The following is a 24,649-nucleotide window of genomic DNA, read 5'->3' on the forward strand; positions in this document are numbered from 1 at the left end:
CGTTGGTAAGTATGTGTTTAGTTTTGTAAGAAACTACTCTTATCTGATACTAATATAGCTTCTTTCTTTTGATTACTAATTGCATAATATATTTATTCCGTCCTTTTACAGTCAACCTGCTTACATTATTATATTTGAAGTGAGTTACTTTTAAATAGTATATGTTTATTGTTTTGTTTTATTTTGTTTGAGGTGGAGTCTCACTCTGTCATCCAGACTGGAGTGCAGCGGCGCAATCTCAGCTCACTGCAACCCCCACCTCCTGGGTTCAAGCAATTCTCTTGCCTCAGCCTCCCAAGTAACTGAGACTACTACCACCAGGCCCGGCTAATTTTTGTATTTTTAATAGAGACGGGGTTTCACCATGTTGGCCAGGCTGGTCTTGTACTTCTGACCTCAGGTGATCCACCTGCTTCTTCCTCCCAAAGTGTTGGTATTACGGGTGTGAGCCACTGCACCCGGCCTAGACAGTGTATATTGGGATAATGTTTTCTAATCTGCTCTACCATTACTGTGTTTTAATTGGTGTGTGTAGACCATTTGTATTTAATGTCATCACTGACATGTTAGGGCTTAAGACTTTCTGTTTTTCTGGCTGTTTTTGTTTCTCTGTTTCCTTTTCCTGTTTTCTGTGGGTTACTTGAACATGCAGAATTCCATTTCGATTTACCTAGTGTGGTGTTGAGTGTATGTATATTTTTGTATAGCCTTTTTGGTGATTATTCTAAGTATTACATTATATATACATAACTTATCTACTGAGTGTCATTTTATCAGTTTGAGTGAAGTGTAGAAACTTACTTCCTTTGTTCGGGTGCCATGGCTCATGCCTATAATCCCAGCACTTTGAGAGGCCAAGGTGGGAGGATTGCTTGAGCCCAGGATTTTGAGACCAGCCTGGGCAACATAGCGAGACCTTGTCTCTACAAATAATAATTTTTAAAAAATTAGCTGGGAATGGTGGTGTGCTCCTATAGTGCCAGCTTCTTGGGAAGCTGAGGCAGAAGGATTGCTCGAGCCCAGGAGGTTGAGGCTGCACAGTGAGCTGTGATTGTATCACTGCACTCCAACCCGGGTGACAGAGTGAGACCCCATCAGAAAAAAAAAAAGAAAGAAATATAATATGCCTCCTTTTCATACCCTCACCCTTCTTCCCCTATTATAATGCAGTTGTGTTAAATATTTCCTCTACGTACATTTAGAACCACATCATAGAGTGTTGTGATTTGTGCTTCAACTGTCAACCATTATTCAGAAAACTCAAAAGGAAAAAGAAAACCTATTTGTTACCCATATTTTGGCTTACTGTTTTATTTCTTCTTATGTTTCAAGGTTCCTTCTTTTTGTTTAGAGTATTTCTTTAGCCATTCTCTTAAGATAGATCTGCTGGTGATGGACTTACTTATTTTTTCCTCATCTTAGTAGGTCTTCATTTCCCCGTCATTCCTGAAGGATGTTTTCACCAGATGAAAGATTCACAGTTGACAGTTTTCTTTTAGTACTTGAAAAATACTGTGTTACTTCCTTCTGGCCTCCATGGCTTTTGATGAGAAATCTGCTGTCATTCAAAATTTTTTCCCTATAAGGAAGGTATTATTTTACTCTGACTGACTAAGATTTTTCTTTTTTTGCCTTCAGTTTTCAGAAGTTAAATTATGCTGTGTCTTGTTATGGATTTCTTTAGATTAACTTGTTTAGAGTTTGCTCAGCTTTTTTTTTTTTTTTTTCTTTTTTTTTTTGAGACAGAGTCTTGCTCTGTCGCCCAGGCTAGAGTGCAGTAGTACGATCTCGGCTCACTGCAACTTCTGCCTCCCTGGTTCAAGTGATTCTCCTGCCGCAGCCTCCCAAGTAGCTGGGACTACAGGCGTGTGCCACCACGCCTGGCTCTAATTTTTTGTATTTTTAGTAGAGACAGGGTTTCACCGTGTTAGCCAGGATGGTCTCGAACTTCTGACCTCAGGTGATCCGCCTGCCTCGACCTCCCAACGTGCTGGGATCACAGGCGTGAGCCACCGCGCCCCAGCGAGTTTGCCCAGCTTCTTAAATTTCTAGGTTTATGTCTCTTTCCAAGTTTGGGAAGTCTTGAGCTAGATTTTTCTAGTACTTTTTTATTCCCTCTCTTTCTCCTCTCCAGAGTGCTAAGGAGATGGGTTTTAGATCTCTTGTTAGAAACTGTGTGATTTATAAAGGTACCTGAGACTCTGTTCATTTATTTTCAGCCTGTATTCTCTCTGTTGTTCAGATTGAATAACTTTATTTTTCCGTCTTCAAGTTGACTGAGTCTTTCTTCTGTCTCCTCCTCAGCTGAGCCTATTCACTGAGCTTCTTGTCTCATATTGTGGTGTGTACTGTTCACATTTCTAGTTAATTATTTTCTGTATCTTCTGTTTCTTTGCTGAGACATTTTGTGTCTATTTTTTCGTTTGTTTGGAGTGTGCTTATAATTGTTCGCTGAAGCATTTTATGACAGCTTCTTTGTCAGATAGTTCTAACATATCTGTCGCCTGAGGGTTGGCATCTATTGGTGGTTATCTTTGTTCATTCTGTTTCAGATCTTTCCAGTTCTTGGTATAGTGAGTGATTTTCTGCCTGCATATTTTTGTTTGATGAGACTCTGGACCTTAACTTCGGTGTAGCTGGTTTTGTTTGGTTGTGCTGTGTTGTTTTTGACATTGCTCCAGCAAGAGAAGGGCAGGTGGGCCACCAGTTGTTATTACCTGGTGAGAGAATGTCAGGTTTCCTCCTGGGTCTTCACGGGCACCAAAGTGGGGACGCTCCTCATAAGCTGAGTGGGAGTGGAGTTCCAGCTCTCTACATGGTCTCCACGGGCGGGCAGGGGCTTGTTCTTAGCTAGCGTGGGAGGAGGTCCCAGCTCCCTGTTTGGCCTTCTGTGAGACCACCCCAGCAGGGGTGTGAGGGTACCTCATTGCATCTGGTGAGGGTGGAAGTCTAGGCTCCCCACTCATTCTCTGCTGGTGTTGGTAAGAAGGGGCCACGGTTTTCTTACGTGGGATTAAGTGGAGTAGAGCAGTTATGATCTGTGTGGCTGGGCTGCCCCTTTCCGGGTCCTGTGGCTGAGAGAGCAGGCTTTTGTTGGAGCTTGTGTTTGGTCTGTGCCCATGGGTATTTATTGGTGGCTGGCTTCTTTGGCTTCAAGTCAGGGAAATACGTGGTGGAAAGAAAAACCACTGAACTTAGCACATGTTCTTCCAAGGTCCCTGACCATTCTGCCACCCTCTCTCCACCTTTCAGAGTCTCCTGTGCTGGTTTATGCGCAGTGGCCAGGGTTTTCACTGTGCTTAGTGGGAGGCATTAGAAAAATCTCCTCTGAAGGTTTAGTCGTAAATATACATGTTTATCTATTTTCCCCATCCCTTCTCATGTGAAAAATTAACAAAATGTAGGAAGTGAAAAGATACCACTCATTCCCAGTCATGTGAGAAGCTTCTGCATGGTCTAGTGAACTCCCTTCTGGACTTTTCTCTGCCAATTTATTTGTGCGCCTCACAAATAAATCTGTCACAAATAAAAGGATTCTGCTGTAGATCACTGTCCTGTTTTTATGCTCCTCCCCAACAGGTAAGCATTGGTCCTCATGGTTCTAAAAGCTCCCTGGGTATCCTGTCAAGTGGCCGTGTCGGATTCTGTAGGTGACTGTAGTACTGTCTGTCCACCCACCTGGCCCTTGGACCTGGGTTTGCTCCTGTGATGCCATGACTGTCTAGTCAGTGTTCAGTCGCTTATAACAGAATACCTGAAACTGTAATTTATAAAGAAAATAGATTGACTTCTCATAGTTACGGAGGCTGAGAAGATTCAGGTCGAGGGGCTCCATCTGGTGAGAGCCTTCGTGCTGGTGGGGGCTCTGTGGTGTTCCGAGGTGGGTGCAGGGCATCACATGGCGAGGGGCTGAGTGTCCTGACATGCTTGCTCAGGTCTCTCTTCCTCCGCTTACAAAGCCACCAGTTCCGCTCCCATGACAACCCATTCATCACCTCTTAAAAGCCACACCTTTCAATCCTGCCACATGGGGGATCAAGTTTCCAACACAAGACATTTCAGGGACACATTCACACTATAGCAAGTAGATTCTCAAACACCTAACCAAGGCTGAAAGGAAAAAGCAGCCGATCTGTTGTTAATATATACTCTGCCCGCGTACACACACACACACACACACACACACACACACACCCTTCCAGGAAGTCTTGTCAGAGTGCTGGATTCTTTTGTATTTTTTGTCAACCATGGTTTAAGAAACCAGCATCAGGTTGTTTCCCACAAGTCCTTGTAAGGAAATCCAGTGGCTTCCCGAGGCCTGTTTTGGATTCTCAACAGCCGGGGAAGACAGAGGCTTTTCCGCACTGACCTCTTCCTAGCAGCACGTCCACTTGGGGCTCATTCAGATGCAGCCTCTGAGGCTCCACCCCGACCTACTGAGTCAGAATTTTTACCAAGATGCCTGTGTTTCATATGTACAGGCAAGAGTCCTTGTTCCAAAACCCTGATGCAATTTTAGAATTTTTGAGGTATTCTCTTTATTTTTATTTTAAATTTTTTCTTTGGAATTAACTTTAAAGTTAGGGAAGATTGCAAGAACAGTACAGAGACTTCCAAATACCCTTCCCTTCACTTTCCCCATTATCTCTTTCTCTTCTTCGCCTACCCCCACCCCCTCATTCTATTTTTCCTCAAAAAAAAGAGAAAGAAAATCACTCCTTCCCAGCCTTGTCCTGGATGCCTGGCCCCAACACCTGGGGAAACCATCTGACAGTAACTGATAGTTTTCCAGAGAGGTAGGCAGATACAAGGCATGTTTTAAAAATTATTCTGTTCCTTTTTTGCTTGTCACATAGATACTAGTAATATGAAAGTCCTATGAGTTAATTTTATTTTTTCCACAAAAATTTTATTTTGTGGTCCTTTCCAATTATAGAAAGGACTGCTTTATTTTCCTGGTTTCCTAGTATTGTATGGATATACCATCATTTTAAAAATGAAAATTAGGCCAGCCACCATGGCTTATACTGGTAATCCCAGCACTGTGGGAGGCTGAGGTGGGAGAACTGCTTGAGCCCAAGAGTTTGAGACCAGCTTGGGTAACACAGCAAGACCTCATGTCTACAAAAGTAAAAAATTAGCCAGACATGGTGGCTCACGCCTATAGTCCCAGCTACTTGGGAGGCTGAGCAGGAGGATTGCTTGAGCCCCGGAGGTTGAGGCTGCAGTGAGCTGTGATTGTGCAACTGCACCCCAGCCTGGGTGACAGACTGTCTAAAACAATATAAAGATAAAAATAGAAATTAAAATCAGTTTTTTGACACATTCCCATGGTCCATGATTCAAAGTTTATGAAAAAAATCTCCCTGCTACACCTAACCCCAGAGTCCTGGGTCCCTCTTCAGAGGCAGCTAAGCTTCGGCACTCCCACGCCCTGCACTTGGTGGCCATCCGGATTCCATCATGCACAGGTGTTTTCCTGCAACAACACACTTTGAAGAGAATTCCTTCTCGGTGCAGAGAGGCCTTCTTTCTGTGCGTGTAGGATCATCCCTTGGGAGATTTCTGTAGCTTACTTAATCCGCTGTCTTGTTGATGTGTGTCAAGGTTTTCAGTATTTATTAGATCAATGCTGCAGTGAAGCAGCTTTTATAGACTTCACATTGCACATGTGCGACATAAACTTAAGAAATCTGTGCATTGAGGGGTGAGCACGCTGGTAACTTCTGGACATTGTCCAGCAGCCCACCATAGGAGCGGTGGATGTACAGCCTCCCCAGCAGAGTAGGAAGACCTGTTTCTCCCCATCCTTGGCCACCCAGCGAGGTAGCTGCCATTTGGATTTTGCCAAACAAGATAAGGATGAGGTGGATCCAAGAGCAGAAATTACAAAGCAGTGTGTCCCCTGGAGCCTGGACCTGGGGTAGTCCGTCTCCTTTCTCTCCCTTCTATCTGCACATGTTGCTTTGGGCTCTTCCCTCAGCCCCGCTTCCACCCCTGCTCCCCTAGTGCTATGGTCTGAATGTTTTGTGCCCCCTCCCCACAACTTTGACATGTTGAAATGCTAGCCCCCAAGCTGCTGGCATCAAGAGGTGGGGCACTGGGGAGATGATCAGGTTATAAGGGCAAATCTCTCGTAAATGGATTAGTGCCCTTATAAAAGAGGCCTCAGAGAGCAGCCTTGCCCCTTCCACCATGTGAGAACACAATGAAATGATGGCCTTCTATGGAGCAAGGAACTGGGCCCTCACCAGAACCCAACTATGCTGGTATCAGCCTCCAGAACTGTAAGACATACATTTATGTTGTTTATGAGTCCCCAGTCTGCGGTATTTTGTTAGAGCAGCCCAAATGGATTAAGACAGAAAATTTGGGGTGCTACTCTAACAAATACAACATGGAAGAAGCTTGGGAACTGGGTAATGGGTAGAGGCTGAAAGGGTTTTGAAGTGCAGGCTGGAAAAAGCCTGTGTTGCCCTGAACAGACAATTTTTTTTTTTGAGATGAAGTCCTGCTCTGTCACCCAGGCAGGAGTGCAGTGGCGCAATCTCTGCTCACTGTAACCTCAGCCTCCTGAGTAGCGGAGATTACAGACGTGCACCACCACACCTGGCTAATTTTTGTATTTTTAGTAGAGACAGGGTTTTGCCATTTTGGCTAGCTAGGCTGGTCTGGAATTCCTGACCTCAGGTGATCTGCCAGCCTTAGCCTCCCAGAGCGCTGGGGTTACAGATGTGAGTCACTGTGCCCGGCCCATGAACAGACTATTAAAGGTGATTCTGGTGAGGCTCCAAAAGAAAAGAAGAGATTTGCTATTCTCAACCAGAATGTTGGTGAAAATGTGAACAGTAAAGCTATTCTGATGAGACCCCAGATGGAAGTGAGAAATGTGTGATTGGCAATGGAGGAAAGACCATCCTTCTTATAGTGGCAAATCACTTGGCTGAACTGTGCTTATGTGTTAGTGTTTTGTGGAAGGTAGAACTTACAGGCCACTGCAATTGGATATTTGGCTGCAGAAGTATCTAAGCAAAGTTTTGAAGGTTCAGCTTGTGAAATGTGAAAAGAGAGAAGTGATTTAAAGATGGGACTGTTACTTAAAAGGGAAGCAGAACTTAAAGATCAGGAATATTTGTCAGCCTATGTTGATAAGAGTGAGCCAGCCTGTTTAGGAGAGAAGATAAAGGTTTTGCCATTGAAACTGAGGCTGGGAGCTAGTCCAAGAAAATGGAAAAATGACCCCAAAGGCAATTCAGAAATCATCAGAGCTGTTCTGCCCATCACAGGCCCAGAGCGCAAGACCCGCAGCAAGCAGGGGCCATAGCAGAGAGCCCCGCTTCAGTCACCCTGAAGCCCTAGATGGTGGGGCCATCAGCCAAGTTCCAGCCCAGGAGAGCCTTGGGCCTGTGAAAGAGACACAGAGCTGCCACGGAGGTGGAGCCGCCACGGAGGTGGAGCCACCACAGAGAACCCCCTTGAGGGCAGGCCCTCCCTAGGGGCTGCCGTGGGGCAGGGCCACCCAGGGCCTTGGGGGCTCAACTCCTGCCCAGTGAAGGTGCCACCTGTGGGGTTGGAGGGTGGGGCCACCTCCCAACACAGTGGGCCTGGGGAGCACAGTATCAAGACAAAAAGGATTATTCTCGAGATGAATCTCAAGCTGTAAACCATAACGTGCTGGGACCTGTAGGTTTAGGACTTGCTTGGGACCTGTTACTCCTTTTCTTTTTTTCTGTTTCCCTTTTTTGGAATTGGAATGTTTATCTTGTGCCCGTCCCACCTCTGTGTGTGTGTGTGTGTGTGTGTGTGTGGTTTTTTTTTTTTTTTTTTTGAGATGGAGTCTCACCATGTTGCCCAGGGTGGAGTGCAGTGGCATGATCTCAGCTCGCTGCAAACTCCACCTGCCAGGTTCAAATGATTCTCCTGCCTCAGCCTCCCAAGTAGCTGGGATTACAGGCACCCACCACCACGCCCGGCTACTTTTTGTATTTTTGGTAGGGATGAGGTTTCACCATGTTGGCCAGGCTGGTCTCAAACTCCTGACCTCAGGTGATCTGCCCGCCTCGGCCTCCCAAGGTGCTGGGATGACAGGTGTGAGCCACCACGCTGGCCTCACCACTATATTTTGAAGGCACATAACTTGTTTCATTTCGCAGGTTCACAGCTGGAGGAAATTTTGTCTCAGGTAGAATTGTGCCTTGAGTCTGAAACGTAACTGATTTAGATAATATTTAAATGAGATGTTGGACTTTGGACTTTTGAGTTGATGCTGGAATGAATTAAGACTTTGGGGGTTATTGGGATGGAATGAATTTGTTTGGCATGTGAAAACGATATGAATTTGGGGGGAACCAGGGGCAGAATGCAATGGTTTCAGTGTTTGTATCTCCCCAAAATTTGTGTTGAAATTGTAATCCCCAAGATGATGGGATTAGGAAGTGGAGCCTTTTGGGGAGATGATCAGGTAACAAGGGCAAAGTCCTCATGAGTGGGATTAGTCCCTCCTAAAAGAGGCCCCGGAGAACTCCCTTGCCCTCTCCAACACAGAAGTTGCCTGTCTTTGAACCAAGAAGTGGGGCCTCACCAGGCACCCAGCACGCTGGTGCCTTGATCTTGGACGTCCAGCCTCCAGAACTGTGAGCAACAGATTTCTGTTGTGTAGAAGCTGCCCGTCCTACAGCATTGAGTTCTCACAGCCTCAGTGGACTAAGACTGAGACAGCTAGCTCGTCCCGGACTGAGGCGTCCCTGTTCTGCTATGCTTTCAGAATCGGGTTTCTCCATTCAAGGACATGATTTTATGCTTCTCTGAAGAGGATTGGTCCCTTCTAGATCCTGCCCAGACTGGCTTCTATGGAGAGTTCATCATTGGGGAGGATTGCGGGGTCTCAATTCCTCCAAGTAAGACTTAACTTCCCCCTATACCTCAAGACCAGGGAACTGGGCAGGGGAGTTCTCACTTGGATTGAGGCAGCTTCGTCCCATAAGATCAGGGAAGCGGGGCCTGCATCATATTTCTCTGTTCACCCCCAACCTGGATGGGAGGTCATTTGCACACAGCGGCCCTATAGGCAGTGTATCCGACTGATCACCTGCCGTCTCACCTCATCAGGCTTATCAGAACCAAATAGAACATGTGCTGTATGTCCATTTCTCTTCCATCACTCTTACCCTTTCGTCCTTTTACGTCTGCTTTACACCCAGAAGCCTCAGAGAGACCCCCAAGCCCATAGCTCTCCCTGCATGTGCTGCCCCCACTGCCCCTGCGCTGCCGGCTCTGGCCTTTTCACTTCTCACCCCTGATGGTGCCACGCCCGCTGGGCATCCCTCCACCTTTTCTCTTCTGGACCAGCCCTGGTTGCTGTAGGATCAGATTACTAATAAACATGTATCCTGCCTTTTTCTTTGAACAGACGAGCTAGCTGCCCAGCCGGATCTCTCCCAGAGAGAGGAGAATGAGCCACGCGTTCCAGAGCTGCAGGATCTCCAGGGGAAAGAAGTGCCCCAGGTCTCCTACTTGGGTAAGTAATGATTCCAGAACTGAGTGGACAGAGTAGGGTGAAGGGCTGCTGGCAGCCAGAGATGAGCCCACTTGCTGACTTCTCTCTGCAGCCCCTAATTGCCTTCTTCATTTCCCCAGACTCTATGTGGGTCTTACATGTCTTGCCCTGTCCCTGACTTTTCATAGAAAGAATGGGGGACCTACTTTTGCCAGGCATTGGGATTGTACTCCCTCGGCCAAGGACTGGGAGATAATAGGAATGTCTTTCTCCTCTGCCTGTAAGTTACATCGGGTTTGTGCTGACCATACAGCGGCCCCTCCAGGAGTGAGGTCAGATACTCACGACAAGCCTCGTTGCGGAGGGAGTGTCTCCTCCTTACTGGGCACCGAGCACAGCCCTTTGAGGTGCCTCACCTGTCTAGTCTTCCATCTGCCTGGTGCAGGGGTGCTGTGAGGACACTGGGGTGTGGGGAGGTGCTGGGGCTCAGCAGCAGCAGTTTCCAGCCCTCCTTCAGGCTGTGTCGCCAGCGCTTGCACCCATGATCTCCATGCCATGGTGCTTCGAGGCACCTGCTCCTTCAGGAGGAAGTAGCTTTGACAGAATCATCAGCAACTTCACACCTCCTTCCCCTTTGAGACCTACAGCGTGAAGCAGACAAGGTTTTGACACACCATCCCCACCTGGAACAAGCATTCAGAGACGGCGTGGCACAGTAGCTCCTGTCCCATCTCTACCCCGTAGGCTCTGCACAAGCTGTTTGTGCAGGATGTGCGGAGTGTGCAGGAGCCTGTGGTGATGACTATAGAAAACCCACCACAGAAAGTGGGAATAAATGCGGGGCTGGGGGAGGTACTTGTCTCTGCCATAGAGTAAGTGGAGTAGAACCCGGATCTGCGTAGACTCTGTCTAGCTTCAGAGCTCATGTTTGTGGAGTTGGCCCATTCTGCCTTCAAGTTCATTCACTCAGCAGACACTTCCTGAGTGGCCACCCCCTGCCAGTCCCCAGGAGGGAGCCCAGGGCCGCCCCCAGATCATAGCCTGGCATCTGTTCAGGTAGCACCTTCCCAGGTAGTGCTGTAGGTGCAAGACAAATCAATTTTTCCGTTTCCAGGCCGGGCGCGGTGGCTCAAGCCTGTAATCCCAGCACTTTGGGAGGCCAAGACGGGCGGATCATGAGGTCAGGAGATCGAGACCATCCTGGCTAACATGGTGAAACCCCGTCTCTACTAAAACTACAAAAAAAAAAAAACTAGCCGGGTGAGGTGGTGGCACCTGTAGTCCCAGCTACCCGGGAGGCTGAGACAGGAGAATGGCGTGAACCCGGGAGGCGGAGCTTGCAGTGAGCTGAGATCCGGCCACGGCACTCCAGCCTGGGTGACAGAGCGAGACTCCGTCTCAAAAAAAAAAAAAATTTTTTCCGTTTCCTCCTCTGGAAAGACTCTCCAAGTCTCCAGCCATTCCAGGTAGAAGAAAGGAGGAAACGTGAGGAGCTGCAGGTGCCAGGGTCCCAGGCCTGCCCGCAGACGGTGGTGCCTCAAAACACCTACCCAGGTAAAGAAGGGCCAGGGAGGTGTGGGGTGTGTGCCTGTGTGTCCATGTGTTCACATGTGTATCTGGTGTGTCGCATGAATGTATGTGTGCAAGTGTGGCATGGGGGATGGTGGTGTGGAATGCATGTGTGCGTGCATATACGTGGTGTATGGGGTGAGCTGCATGTGTGAGTGTGTGCGTTCACAGGTGCACCTGTGTGTTGGGGGCATGTGGGTGTGTGATGGAAATGTGCGGTGGTGAGGGCATGGGACAGTTAGGAATTGAACTCCTCAGGATCCCCACTGACCGCTGCGGTGGTGTTCTTACCTGCTTGTCCAGATTCCTCTGTGCTGGGGTCATTCTCCAGCTCACTCCCAGTCCCGGGCTCACCCTCCTTGCCTTTTCTGGGGGCCAGGGAGGGTGTGTCAAAGCAGGGTGCTGCTGTAGTGCTGTTGGTGATGTGGCGAGGGTTTTTCTTCTCTCAGCATGGATGGCCAGCATCCTGGCACAGTCTTGGAATTGGGATTAAAGAGCAGGTTTCTAGTGTACTGAAGCTGCACAGGACTCTTGGAAAGTGTATGTTCCATTCCTGCTTTCAGAGAAATAGCCACAGTGTAGACTCTGAGTCGTCTTGGTAAAAGTCACCACCTCCAGAAGCAGAGGCTACAATGCTGCCGTCTTTTATAAGTTCTTCTCAGTATCAAACCCAAGCCTCTGATTCTTACCGGAACCCACGTGTCACTGTAGTTTTCTGCAGCTATGGAGACCGACTCACACGCATTATCTGTTCTCCCTGTGATGCTTTTAAAGGCAAGATTTGTGCCATTTTGACCCAGCTCCATGCATTTTGTACTTGCCCCCTTTCATGCATGGACAAAGGAGCTTTTCTAGTGTGGGAGATCTGAAAGGATGAGATCCTGCTCCACAAGCATGGATGCCCACCCCTGGTTTTCTAAGAAGCCCACCTCTGCATGCCAAGGGTGATGCATTCATTTGGGGTCCACTTGGAGTTCAAGCGCAGGCTTGATGTTTGTGATGCACTTTGAATCTTCTCTAGCTTCTTTCTGCCCGTAGCATGTCTCTCAGCCCCATTAATATACTTTTAGAAGATTGGATGGATGTTCATGTATACACAGGAGTTTTCAACTCCATTCTTCCCTTGTTGGACGCTGACACAGACTGCTCTGAAACAGTCAGAAGCCAAGGGTTGCTACTGAGAAGGGAGAGATAATAGATTTCAAAGAGTGGGCACTGTTTTTATTTTGGTAGCTCCTGCCAGCTTGCCTTCCTAAAAGGCTTTTCCCGCCAGCTGATGCCGGATCGCTGGTGACAGGTCTGCTTCTCTGTATCCACGCCCACACAGGACACTCCCAGATGTTGCTTACCCTCTGGTGTTTTGGGCAGACTTCTAGCAGTCTCATCTGTTTTCTCCAAGGAATTCTCTTCATATTGTTGTGTTGGTAGCACATAATAGGACTGTCCTTGATTTATTTCCCCTTTTGTAGAAATTATGCATCGAATTTTGGTCATTTTAGCTGATTTGAGGTGATGTTGTCCACTATGAGCTATATTACTCTGTTAGGGCTTTCATAACAAGTACCACAGACTAGGTGGCCTAAACAACAGAAGTTTATTTTCTCAGTATTGCGGAGGCAACTAATAGAAGATCAAGGTGTCAGCAGAGCTGGTTTCTTCTGAGGCCTCTCTCCTTGGCCTGGAGATGGCCACTGCCTTGCTGTGTACTCATGTGGTCTTACCTCTGTGTTTGTCAGTGTCCTGATCTTCTCTCATAAGGACACCAGTCATACTGGACTGTGGAGCCCACCCACCCATATGTCCTCATGTTAACTTAATTACGTCTTCAAAGAGCCTGTCTTCAAATACAGTCACATTCTGAGGTCCTTTGGGGTTAGGACTTCAACATGAAATTTTGGGAGAACACAATTCATCCCCCGTAAGACCTCACCCTCAGGACCTTCAAAATTCATGTCTCTCCCACATGCAAAATCCATTCACCTCATCCCAACAGCCCCCAAATTCTCAGCCTATTTCAGCATCAACTGTAAGTCCAAAATCTCATCTAAATATCAACGTCTCAATTGGGTATGGGTTAGACTTGAAGTATGATTCATCCTGAGGCAAAATCTTCTCCAGCTATGAACTGTGAAGCCAGATGTTTTCTGCTTCCAAAGTACAACTGTGAGAAAAGCATAGCATAGACCATTCTCGTTCCAAAAGAGAAATCCAAGAGAAGAAAGGGTAATGGGTCCCAAGCAAGTCTTAAATCTAGCAGGTCAGGGCCGGGTGTGGTGGCTTGTGCCTGTAATCCCAGCACTTTGGGAGGCTGAGGCAGGCGGATCACCTGAGGTCAGGAGTTCGAGACCACCCTGGCCAACACGGGGAAACCCTTTCTCTACTAAAAATTCAAAAAGTAGCCAGACGTGGTGACACACACCTGTAATCCCAGCTACTCAGGAGGGTGACGCAGGAGAATTGCTTGAACCCAGGAGACAGAGGTTGCAGTGAGCCAAGACTGTGCCGTTGCACTCCAGCCTCGGCAACAAGAGCGAGACTCCATCTCTCTCTCTCTTTTTTTTTTTTTTTTTTTTTTTGAGACGGAGTCTCGCTCTGCTCACCCCAAGGCTGGAGTTGCCAGGGGGCCAGATCTCGCTCACTGTAAGCTCGCCTCCTGCGGCTCACGCCCATTTCTGGCCCTCAGCCTCCCGAGTAAGCTGGGGAACTACAGGCGCCCCACCTCGCGCACGGCCTAGTTTTTTGTCCCTTACCGACTCCTGTATTTTTAGGTTATGAGACAGGGGTTTCGCCGTGTTAGCCAGGGATGGTCTCCATCTCCTGACCCTCGGTGATCCGCCGGTCTCTGGCCTCCAAAGTGGCTGGATTACAGTTGAGCCACCAGCCGGCCCTGCCCAGCGAGACTCCATTCTCAAAAAAAAAAAAAAAAATCTAGCAGGTCATTTCCATGGGATTTTAAGGCTCAGGAATAACCTTTGGCTCAGTTCTCTATTCTCCAGGCCCAGCAGCTACTGGCCCTGCTCTTTGGAACTCAGAAGGAAATGACGTCACCTGAGCCTGTACCCTCTGGTCCCGTGATGACAGTGGCAGCCCTGTAACCTCTGAGCCACCTTTGGAGTCATTCTTCCTTTTTCTTGAAGGATAGTCCATATTCATAGCCAGATAGCTCTACTGGCCAGTTTGTAGAATCCCAGAAATCCAATAGCCTTCTTTTATTTCATCCCATCTCTTTTCCTTTCAGTCCCAACTGGCAGTGTTTCTGCTGGTGTATAATACTCAGAAACCCTGCCCTCCATGCAGTTCACAGGGTTGCAGGCCATCAGACGAGGGTGTCCTCCGTAGACCTTCCTGGATAACCTCATCTGTGTTCCTGGCTTCTCTTGAGATGGTAGATTGGATCCATGAATCACACTCAGAATCTCTTTAACAGATGATGAGCCAGCCACACTCTTGATGTCTCTCCAGTGCACACTTTCTTATTTTTTGCAGAATGGATAGACAGAATTTTCCAAATCTTGAAGTCATGGTTCCTTTTTGCTATAACAGTTCCTTCTTGAGTTTCTCTCTCATCTCACGTTTCACTGTAAGCAGCAAAAAACTAGTCTTTGCCTTTGACACTTTGCTTAGATATCTCCTCAGCTCAGTATCCAAGTTCATCACCTACAATTTCTGTTTCAGAATTTTGGCCAAATTCTTTGCCACTTTATAATTGGAGGATCTCCTTTTCTCCAATTTCCTATAATGTCTGTATTTCTACCAGCCACCTCCTCAAGGCTTTTTAAACATGCACTTCAAAACTCTCCTAGCCTCTACCCATCACCTAGTTCTAAAATGACTTCGACAGTTTTTGGTCTTTGTTTTAGCTGCACTCTACTTCCTGGTGCCAAAGTCTATGTTAGTCTACTGTGGCTACCATAACGAAGTACCACAGACTGGGTGACTTAAACAACAGAGAAACTTATTTTCTCACAATTCCAGAAGCAGCAAGTCCAGAATCAAAGCGTCAGCAGAGCTGGTGTCTTCTGAGGCCTTTTTCCTTGACTTGGAGACGGCTCCCATCTTGCTGTGTCCTCACAGGGTCCTTCCCTTGGTTGAAGTCTGCCTCCAATCTCCTCCTCTCAGAAGGACACCAGTGATTTTGGATTGGCCCCACTATGTGACTTCATTTTGATTTAATTACTTCTTGAAAGACCCTGTCTCCAAGTAGTCACATGCTGAGGCCCTATGGGTTAGGGCTTCCTCATGTGAGTTTTCAGGCGGACACAATAACATGCACTGTCTGCTCTCATCATTCCATCTCCTCACCCAGTTAACAAATAAGAGATCTTAGCGGCCCACCTTGTCACTTTGTTTTCTTCTTCCACCCAGATCCGTTAACAGAAGTCAACTGCCGATCAGGTACCTTGTTGTCGGCAGCCTGGTAAAAGTTACACCTTGCTCTTGTCTCCACCCCATGAGGTCCACAAAGTACATCACACACATGACCTCACCTGCCCCACCAGCAACTTAGAGCAACCGGCTGCCACTGTCATGCTCACCTTATAGACAAGGTTACCCAAGCTCTGAGAAGCTGTCTGGCTGGAACGAGGTACCTGTAGCTAGAAAACCAAGAGTCGAGATGAGCGTCAAACCTAGCCTCTCGGCGGAGCACAGTGGCTCACACCTGTAATCCCTGCACTTTGGGAGTCTGAGGCAGGTGGATCGCCTGAGATGGGTGGATCGCTTGAGCCCAGGAGTTTGAGACCAGCCTGGCAACATAGTGTGACCCCATCACTACAAAAAATTTAAAACACACACACACACACACACACACACACAATCTCTGTCTTCATCTGGTGATTTCCCTCCTACACTACATGGGTTCTTGGCAGACTCAGTACCCACTCGCAGACTCATGTTGCCCCGACCCCCTTGTGACTGATGGACAAATGCCCCCACCGCTTCCACCACTGCCCTTCGTCTCTCTGCTCTCCATAGCCTCTGTGTCTTCTTGCGCTGCTTCTGTTTGTCTAGCTTCTCCTGTCCTGAGCTGCTCTGACCCGTCAGGGCTCTCCTCCCCACAGCCATGAAGCCCAGACTAACCATGTTCCTGCTCATATCTAGGAGGGCCTGATTCACTCCCCCGAGTTCTAGATTTGACTCCTGCATTTCACAGCAGTGAGGAAACAGGCCACCTGTATGAAGGGCTCTGCTCCGTAAGCCAGGACTTCAGGCCGGGCTCTGCACTGCCCACCCAGCCCCTCCCCGTGGTTCCACCTTCCCAGCATCACAGACTCAGGATGCAGGAAGTCCAGAGTAGCTTTACCCATGGCCACCTGTAGCCTCAGAAATGCGGTGCTACTGGGAGCCAGGGAGCCGTGGGGTACCCGCAGTCTGGGACTGTTGAGCAGCCCAGCAAGGCTGAGTAGCATTTCAGCCCTCCTTCCTGGGACAGATCACCTTAGTTCATGTGTAAACATGGCAACCAATAGGTCATCGGGTTGCATCCAGGAGCAGATCGGAATGTGCCTGTCAGAAGTCTAGCACAGTCCCTGGAGCATGCAGGTGCCCAGCACATGATATGTGTAGGGTGTAGAGTCTTCCTCTCCCAAGTCCTTTCACTATCCTGATAGAGCGTTCCCCCATACCTCGTTAAGTATGTGATCTGTACATGGCCAAGGCTTTGCACGGATAAATACAGACTCCTAGAGCTTGAGGGGATGGGGTGGTAGAGCTCAAAAGGGTTGGGGGTGAAGATAAGGGAAAGTGGCTGGGAAGAGGGAGAGCAAAGTGTCCAGCATGCTCTGGACACAGCGTGGCCTATGCTGAAGATTTCGTCCTCACAGGCTACACCAGTGGCCCCTGCAGGGCCGGCCAGGCCGCCCCGGTCACCAAGGAACATTGTAAAAATAAGGGTTTGTAGACTCCAAGCTGAGTCTTCCTGTGCCGGGGTCGTAGGGGCTGGGATGTGGCCTGTGCGGCACCGCTGACCTGCATGTTGCCTTCCCGTAGCTGGCGGCAACCCGCGATCTCTAGAGAACAGCCTGGACGAAGAAGTGACCATCGAGATCGTTCTGTCCAGCTCTGGGGAGGAAGACTCCCAGCACGGCGCGTACTGCACAGAGGAGCCGGAGAGCCCCAAAGAGAAGCCGCGCAGCCTCCCCGCCTCCCACCGGGGCAGCGCCGAGGCCGGGGGCGACGTGCAGACCTCCAAGAAGTCCTACGTGTGTCCGAACTGTGGGAAAATCTTCCGCTGGAGGGTCAACTTCATCCGACACCTGCGAAGCCGCAGGGAGCAGGAGAAGCCGCACGAGTGCTCAGTGTGCGGGGAGCTGTTCAGTGACAGCGAGGACCTGGATGGGCACCTGGAGAGCCATGAGGCCCAGAAGCCTTACCGGTGTGGTGTCTGCGGGAAGAGCTTCCGACTCAACTCCCACCTGCTCTCCCACCGGCGGATACACCTGCAGCCGGACAGACTCCAGCCGGTGGAGAAGAGAGAGCAGGAGGCGGACGAGGGTCCCAAAGAGCCGCTGGAAAATGGCAAGGCCAAGCTGAGCTTCCAGTGCTGTGACTGTGGGAAGGCCTTCCAGCGGCACGACCACCTGGCTCGGCACCGCAGCCACTTTCACCTGAAGGACAAAGCCCGGCCCTTCCAGTGCCGGTATTGCGTCAAGAGCTTCACGCAGAACTATGACCTCCTCCGCCACGAGCGCCTACACATGAAGCGCCGTTCCAAGCAGGCTCTGAACTCCTACTGAGCCTGCCCACCTGGGGCGGCCTCACCCTGGCCGGTGCTGCCCCCTCACATTGGTACTGATCAGCGCCCCCACCCAGGACGCCCCTTCCCCAGGATAGAGAGCACACCTCCCTCCTGGCCTTGCTCTCAGGTAGTGAGCGTTCGGGCGGCACCGTGGGAGCACTCTCCCTCCCCCAGGTGTTGAAAGAGTGGCCGAGTGTTCTGTTTCTGCTGTGCCAAAAACGGGGGGATGTGCCACCACCAGGTTGGACATGCCAGGTGTTCTGCGTCTTAGAGACCCCTGCCCCATGCTCCCCAAGCTCAGGGAGTAAAACTGGGTTATCCCCCGTCGGGGCGGCACCCTGGTCACCAGCCAAACCTCAGTATACTCCCTTCCTTCCCTGTCTGAACGCTAGGATCTGCTCCTGAAGCTCCAGGGTGCCTGCACTTCCACTGAGAAGCTGCTGGAGGGTGTTGGACTGGAGGAAGGAAGAAGGCAGGGTGGGACTGACGGGTTCAGTGGAGAGCAGGGTCAGGCACACTGAGCCAGACGTGTCATGTCTGTGCCCAAGATGCGTGGCCATCAAGTAGGCAGGAGCACCCCACAGATCCAAGATCAGGCAGCCCTTTTGGGCTTGGAGTCTGTGGCAGGGGTCTGCAGAGCTCCTTCTTGAGGTTTGGAAACAGTCATCATACCTTTTGATTTTCCAGAGGGCCAGTTACTAAGGATCTGGAGCTCACCAAAAACAAAGCTTACATTTTAATTTGTGTTGCACACCCACCCCATAGTGTCTTTATACCCCAGAGATCCTTGGTAAATGCTTGCGGGTTGGAAGCTGAGTGGTCATCGTTTAAAAGGCACTTAAGTCCCTTCTTCCAATCTGTCCTGTCTGGGAATGTGGAGCTCAGCCCCCAGTGAGGGGTTCTTCTGTCCCGTGAGCCAAGCTCCAGAACAGAACCTTCCCCGACATCACACTTTACGTATTAGCTTGGAGTGCTGGTGTGTCCATTTTCTAGGTCTGTTGTCACGAAGTACCGCACACTGACTGGCTTAGAACAACAGGAGTGTATTCCCTGACAGTTCTGGGAGCTGCGCATCCAAGATCAGGATGTCCTCAGGGTTGGTGCCATCCGAGGGCTGTGAGGGAGAAGTGGCTTCGTGCCTTTGCTGGCAGTTGCCGTTCCTTGGTGTGTGGAAGCGTCACCCACTCTCTGCCTTCATCTCCACATGGCACTCTTGCTGTGGCGTGTCTGTCCCCAAGCCTCCCTTTGTTTAAGGACACCAGTCATGTCAGAGTAGAGCCCATCCCACCAACTCCAGTATAATGTCATCTGCGTCCGCAGCAGCTGTTTACCAATAAGGTCACATTCTGAGGTACCTCTGGTAAGAGGTTGGGACTTCAACATTGGAATTTGAAAGGGACAGCATTCAGCCCGTGACTCCGGATAAACGTGAGGTATGCTATCATTCCTAATTCACAGATGAGTCAGTACAAACTTGAGTGAGCTTGCTCACAGTTCCATCAAAGGCAGTGTTCAGAACCAAGTCTTGGCATTCAGGACAGGTGTCCTCTGCATGGAAGAATCTTACTCAGTAGCCTTAAGGCTGACAAATTCCCCTCCCTCCCTGCCTTCTGATGGGGGCTGGGCAGGCCAGCTGGAGCTGTGTCTCCTGCTGGGATTTGGGACTGAGTGACAGTAGGTAGTGAAACCTCAAGCAATTTAAAACGTGGTATTGTTCCTGGAAGACTGGTTATGTTGGCTAGGGTCAGCAAGAGAGGGCATCAAGGCTGTAGTCTAGCAGTGACTTATTCTGCAAGTCACACCAGACGGGTGTTTTGTATTATTCATATGTCAGATCCTACCAACAGGCAGTGAGCCAGGCAAAGCTCCTGGTGCTCCTTGTCACTCACGTAATTTTCACATCAAGAAAACTCTGGGCCAGGCGCAGTGGCTCACACCTGTAATCCCAACACTTTGGGAAGCCAAGGTGGGTGGATCGCCTAGCTCAGTGACACCAGCCTGGGCCACATGGCAAAACCCCATCTCTACCAAAAATACAAAAAATTAGCTGAGTGTGATGGTGCACGTTTGCAGCCCCAGCTACTCTGGAGGCTGAGGTGGGAGGATTGCTTGAGTCTGGGAGGCAGAAGTTGCAGTAAGCCAAGATTGCGCCACTGCACAAGCTGGATGACAGAATGAGACCCTGTCTCAAAAATAATTTAAAAGCCTCTGCCCCAAACTCGTTAAAAGATTTTATAACCACAACTACTGTTTCTGTGTAGATGCATCTGCGTGCCCAGGAGCAGTAAATGCAATAAAATCATTTGGTTATACTTTGAACACAAACGGTTGAGGCTTTTGCTTTCTAAATAGTTTGTCTCTTGTATCAACATATCTGGAAAAGGGAGAAATCCGATTTTTAAGGCCAAGGGAGGGGAAAATTCCAAGTAGAAGTCAGGCTCTCTGTGCACGTTTACCCCACCTACCTGTGTGCTCCTACCTGTCCTGAGGATTCTCTCAGTAGCTCTGAGGTCTTGAGAAGGCTGTTCACCTTCCTGCTTCAGACGTCTGACTCAGAGAAGAACATTGTTCTACTTACCAGTGTTTTCTGTGTAAAACCACATCATGAAGGAGAAAGCGACAAAGGGAATGTGAGGGGACTGGAAACCACAGGGAGGCTGTGTCTTGAGTCCCCACCACCGATGCAGAGCCAACCAAGGCACCTCAGGAAATGGAATTGCCTCTGGATTTGGAAGTCCTCCTGGGTAATGTAGCTGAGACCCAGGTTGATGCCATGCAGCAGGAGCAGCTGGGGGAACCTGCTCTCAGGAGAGGTCTGCCAACCTCCAGCCCAACACCCTTCACCACGGTGGTGGAGGGGGCTGCACCCCAGTGATCGTTGTCTCCCTTTTGGCCACTGATACCTTTAGCCTTAGCTGAGAATAGCTACCCCTCGCTCCTTCCCTCCCACCCCAGGGGCCGGGTAGCTGGCTGGGGCTGTGTCTCCCCCTTGCTCTGGAGGTTGAGACCCCAGCTGAGCAACAGCCTCCCTCTTCGTTCCTCTGATCCCCTTGGCATCGCCAGGAAACCACAGGTGCATAATAACTCACTGAGTCAACATTCCTGTTAGGCTTTTCATTTTCATTTAAAAAGTAAAATGTGGCCGGGCGTGGTGGCTCATTCCTGTCGTCCCAACACTTTGGGAGGCCAAGGCAGAAGGATTGCTTGAGGTCAGGAGTTTGAGACCAGCCTGAGCAACTAGTGAGACCCCATCTCTATGAAAAAAAATAGAAAAAGTAGCCTGCTGTGGTGGCACATGCCTGTAGCTATTTGGGGGGCTGAGGTGGGGGAAGATCCCTTGAACCCAGGAGGCAGAGGTTGCTGTGAATGGTGGAGCGCCACTGCATTCCAGCCTGGGCAACAGAGCAAGACTTCATCTCAAAAAAAAATAACATAAAATGGGAAGCACAACCAAAAGATGTTTTCTAAGACCTGTAGACTTTAGATAGTTCTGGTCACCTGATCTGGCCCCTCCCCAAAAGAAAGAAGAAATAACTGTTGCATACACTGGGGGTAGATTGCACTCCTGGTCACACCACAGCTTTAAGCCAACCTTAGTCTTTTTTCTGTTTTCTTTATCTCCCCAACTCTTGCCTCAGCTAGAAGAAGAAACAAATTAAAAAGATGAGGCCACTGGTGGGAGGGTCCCTATCAGTCCTAAATCATACTGTGGTACAAAGGAAAGAGAAGGCCAGCGTTGAAGCCTGTGGAGATCTTGTCCAAGTCACTTTTCTCCTGTGAGATGGTTTCCCTTCCTCTGCCAAAAGCAGTTGGACCAGACACAAGTACTTCTGCTTGCAGAGTTACGAAGACGACTCAGCAATGATTATAGCACTTCAGCAATTCCATCAAATAAGCCCACTTTTTTTATTTTATTTTTTTCCCTAAAGACGGGCTCTCACTATTTTGCCCAGGCTGGTCTCAGATTCCTGAGCTTCCCCCACCATGGCCTCCCAAAGTGCTGGGATTGTAAGTGTGAGCCACCACACCCAGCTTCCAGCCACACTTAATATTAGCAACAAACACTGATACTGTTTGGTCTTAAAAGTGATGATCAGTGCCCACTACTAGTCCATGCAGCAAGGCTAGAGGTCAGGAAACTTGCTTAGGGCAGACTGGCTACAGGAAAGGGAGTGTTGAGGGGACCACTGGAAGACCAGGTACCTCCAGCAACCCAGACCCATATATAGGGCAGCCGGTAGAGTGCCAGTGGCCCAGCATCTGGGGGACGGTTTCTAGTGATCATGAGTTCATCAAGGGCAAAGCCCAGGGGGTCCATCGTACCTGTTTTGCCCATCAGAGGCCAACTGGGAACTTTATCTTCTCTTGAAACCATAGCCTGTAGCCAAGTCACTATGATTTGTGTGCATATAATCACCAAAGTACAGAGAAGCCACAGAAATTCCCTGTGAGAAGACGCAAAACTCAAAGTGTGGGAAAGCAGAGTCCTCAGGAATACACGGAAGTGGGAGGAACCAGGGGCTTACCTCACACATCTTGGCCATAGCCAAGAATATCACAGGCGGGCCGACAACTCTGTGACAAAGGGCTGTCTTCTAATCACACAACCAAACGGCAGGGGAACCACCCTTTTTCCATCACTTGGTTTAAAAAAAAAATGCTCTGGTATGGTTTGTCTATCCTGCCCCCATTATATTGGTCTTCCTATGCCTTGTCAAAATACGGAGGGGTTGGATACCTGCTGTTTTGTACCTTTTTATGTGAGGATCAATCAGGTATAGCCACAAGAGAAGATGGAGGAGAGTCTTAGGAAAAGACGAAGTGTATTCTACTCACAGGTCCTAGAGACAGGAGGCACAGCAGGCCAGGCAGGGCCACATGGGGAAGACACAGGAGGCGGGAAGCAGAAGACAGAAGCAAGGAGAAGGTTTGGGCCACTATCTTTATTGGGGTTTTCTTGGAGAGAGTCAAAGCAGGGCCAGGGGAACAGTTTAGGATTGGCTAGTTTGAATGATTTCTATGGGCTTTGAGTTACAGGGATGGTTCCTAATTGCCTGGCACCAGACTCTGGGATGCATAAGACAGAGGAATGTTGCCTCCTGGGGTGTCCTGTCAGATATGGGAGGTATGGGTCTGAATGGGTTAGTTTGCATATCAAAGGCATGCTCCTTGCCGGTCAAGGATTCACTGGCACAGAAACCTCAGATAAGGGGCCTAAGGACTAAACTCTAACTGGTATTGTCTTCAATTTCCTCCTGAGGGGCCTGGAGGAAGTCGTTCCCAAGAGCCAGACCTAACATTCTTTTCTACTGACCCCAAATTTTAAACAAAGCTTCTCTTCTGTAACCTATTGCAACTCAGAAAAATCTGTGAATTCTACCGATGACCGGTAAGCGTCCGCTTCAAGGTTTCCTGTCCTTTGGAGGCTAAACCAATGCGCAATTTCAATGTATCCATTTACAGTTTTGCTTGTGATTTCTGCTTTCCTAAAATTCACCCCACCTTTATTTTTTTCTCTTTTCTTTTCTTTTCTTTTCTTTTTTTTTTTTTTTTTTTCTTTTCTTTTTTTAATGACTAGTCAGATGCAGTCGTGAGAATCGGGGAAAGATTCAAGGCGTTTGATGTGTAACTGACTGTGAACAATCGTGATAACTCATTACCTTTGCACCAGCCGCCCTGCCTTTAAAAACCCTTTCTTGCAAGCTGCTGTGGAGGTCAGATATTAGGTGTGAGCTGCCTGATTCTCCTTGCTTGGCATCCTGCAAATAAACACCTTCCTTTCTCCTGCCACAAACCTGAGTGGATGTTTGGCCTTATTGCACTGGACGAGTGGATCACAGTTAGATTAAATAGTGGCCAGGTGTGCAGTGTTGGGGCTCGAAGATGGCAAGTACAGACTTGCATTATAGTTGAGAAGAAGAGGACAGACGATATCCAATACATTCCTTTCTTACCACTTTCTCCATGGTTACTCACCAAGGGCAGAGACCTCTGTCTGTGTCTGCTTACGTTATCCAGCTTGCGGTCTAAGACAACATGCTCCTGCAAAATGAGAGCTTGGTATGTGTTGGATAGCGCTGCACCCCATCACTTCTGCCCTCCCAAAAGAAACAGAACTCCTATCCAAGCAGGTGCTTGGAAACCAGCATGTTCATGTGCTGGGGAGAGCTGCCACTGCCTAGACACCAGTCTCTGGTATGAACTAGGTATCCTGCAAACACTGTTTCTCTGGCATCAACTAGGTATTCTGCAAACACTCTTTCCAAATACAGTCACATTCACAAGTCCCAGAGAAAGATCTTCATGGGGGCCGCATTCAAACCACGACAGTTCTTTTAAGGGAGGATTTAAATCTCAAAACCGGTTAGGTAATCAATAGTGTTCTACCACTCCAGGAAACCAAAGCTGCCCTCCACATTCTGGTTTCCACAGTAAAGTGATACTCCCTCAGGAATTCAGCTGCTCTCAAGAAGCAAGGTGTGTTCAAAGGAAAGCAGCTTTACTGATGAAATGCTATCTGATGGGAAATGCCAGGGCCTTAAACCACTTCCAAAGTTTGGGCTGAGGGCAGGGGCTTAAAAAAGGGAAGTCTGATGTGAAAGCCATGCTGGAGTTGTGCAGGTGCAGGGGCTGAGTCTTGCCCTGATGCCTGTCTTGAGTTATGGTCCACCTGGAGTGCAGGCTGGCACCATCTCCACAGTGGCCATGGCCATGTAACTGAGCAGCTTGGCAGCTAAGGCTCAAACCACGTTTTAAAACTTTTTTTTTCTTTCTCCTTTCCTCCTTGAACCTTCTAGTCTCAAGCTATAATAACTTATTTATTTATTTATTTATTTATTTATTTATTT

The 24,649-nt window shown here is 48.9% G+C and overlaps 1 protein-coding gene across 6 annotated transcripts in view; it reads left to right on the plus strand.

The window, feature by feature from the left end:
• The window catches only part of ZNF496 (zinc finger protein 496), a 33,203-nt gene extending 12,305 nt beyond the window's left edge, over positions 1-20,898 (plus strand). For 5 of the 6 annotated variants that reach the window (XM_017894973.1, XM_017894971.1, XM_017894969.1 and 2 more), the window contains 4 exons: positions 8,765-8,897; positions 9,410-9,517; positions 10,937-11,050; positions 17,054-20,898. In XM_017894973.1, the coding sequence (XP_017750462.1) occupies positions 8,765-8,897; positions 9,410-9,517; positions 10,937-11,050; positions 17,054-17,799 (1,101 nt within the window). In that variant the 3' untranslated portion in view covers positions 17,800-20,898. The remainder of the gene's footprint in view (positions 1-8,764; positions 8,898-9,409; positions 9,518-10,936; positions 11,051-17,053) is intronic. The other variant, XM_017894974.1, reaches the window with a different exon arrangement.
• Positions 20,899-24,649: the final 3,751 nt, after the last annotated feature.

This window comes from Rhinopithecus bieti, unplaced genomic scaffold (assembly GCF_001698545.2).
Source record: "Rhinopithecus bieti isolate Rb0 unplaced genomic scaffold, ASM169854v2 scaffold_26106, whole genome shotgun sequence".
NCBI lineage: Eukaryota > Metazoa > Chordata > Mammalia > Primates > Cercopithecidae > Rhinopithecus > Rhinopithecus bieti.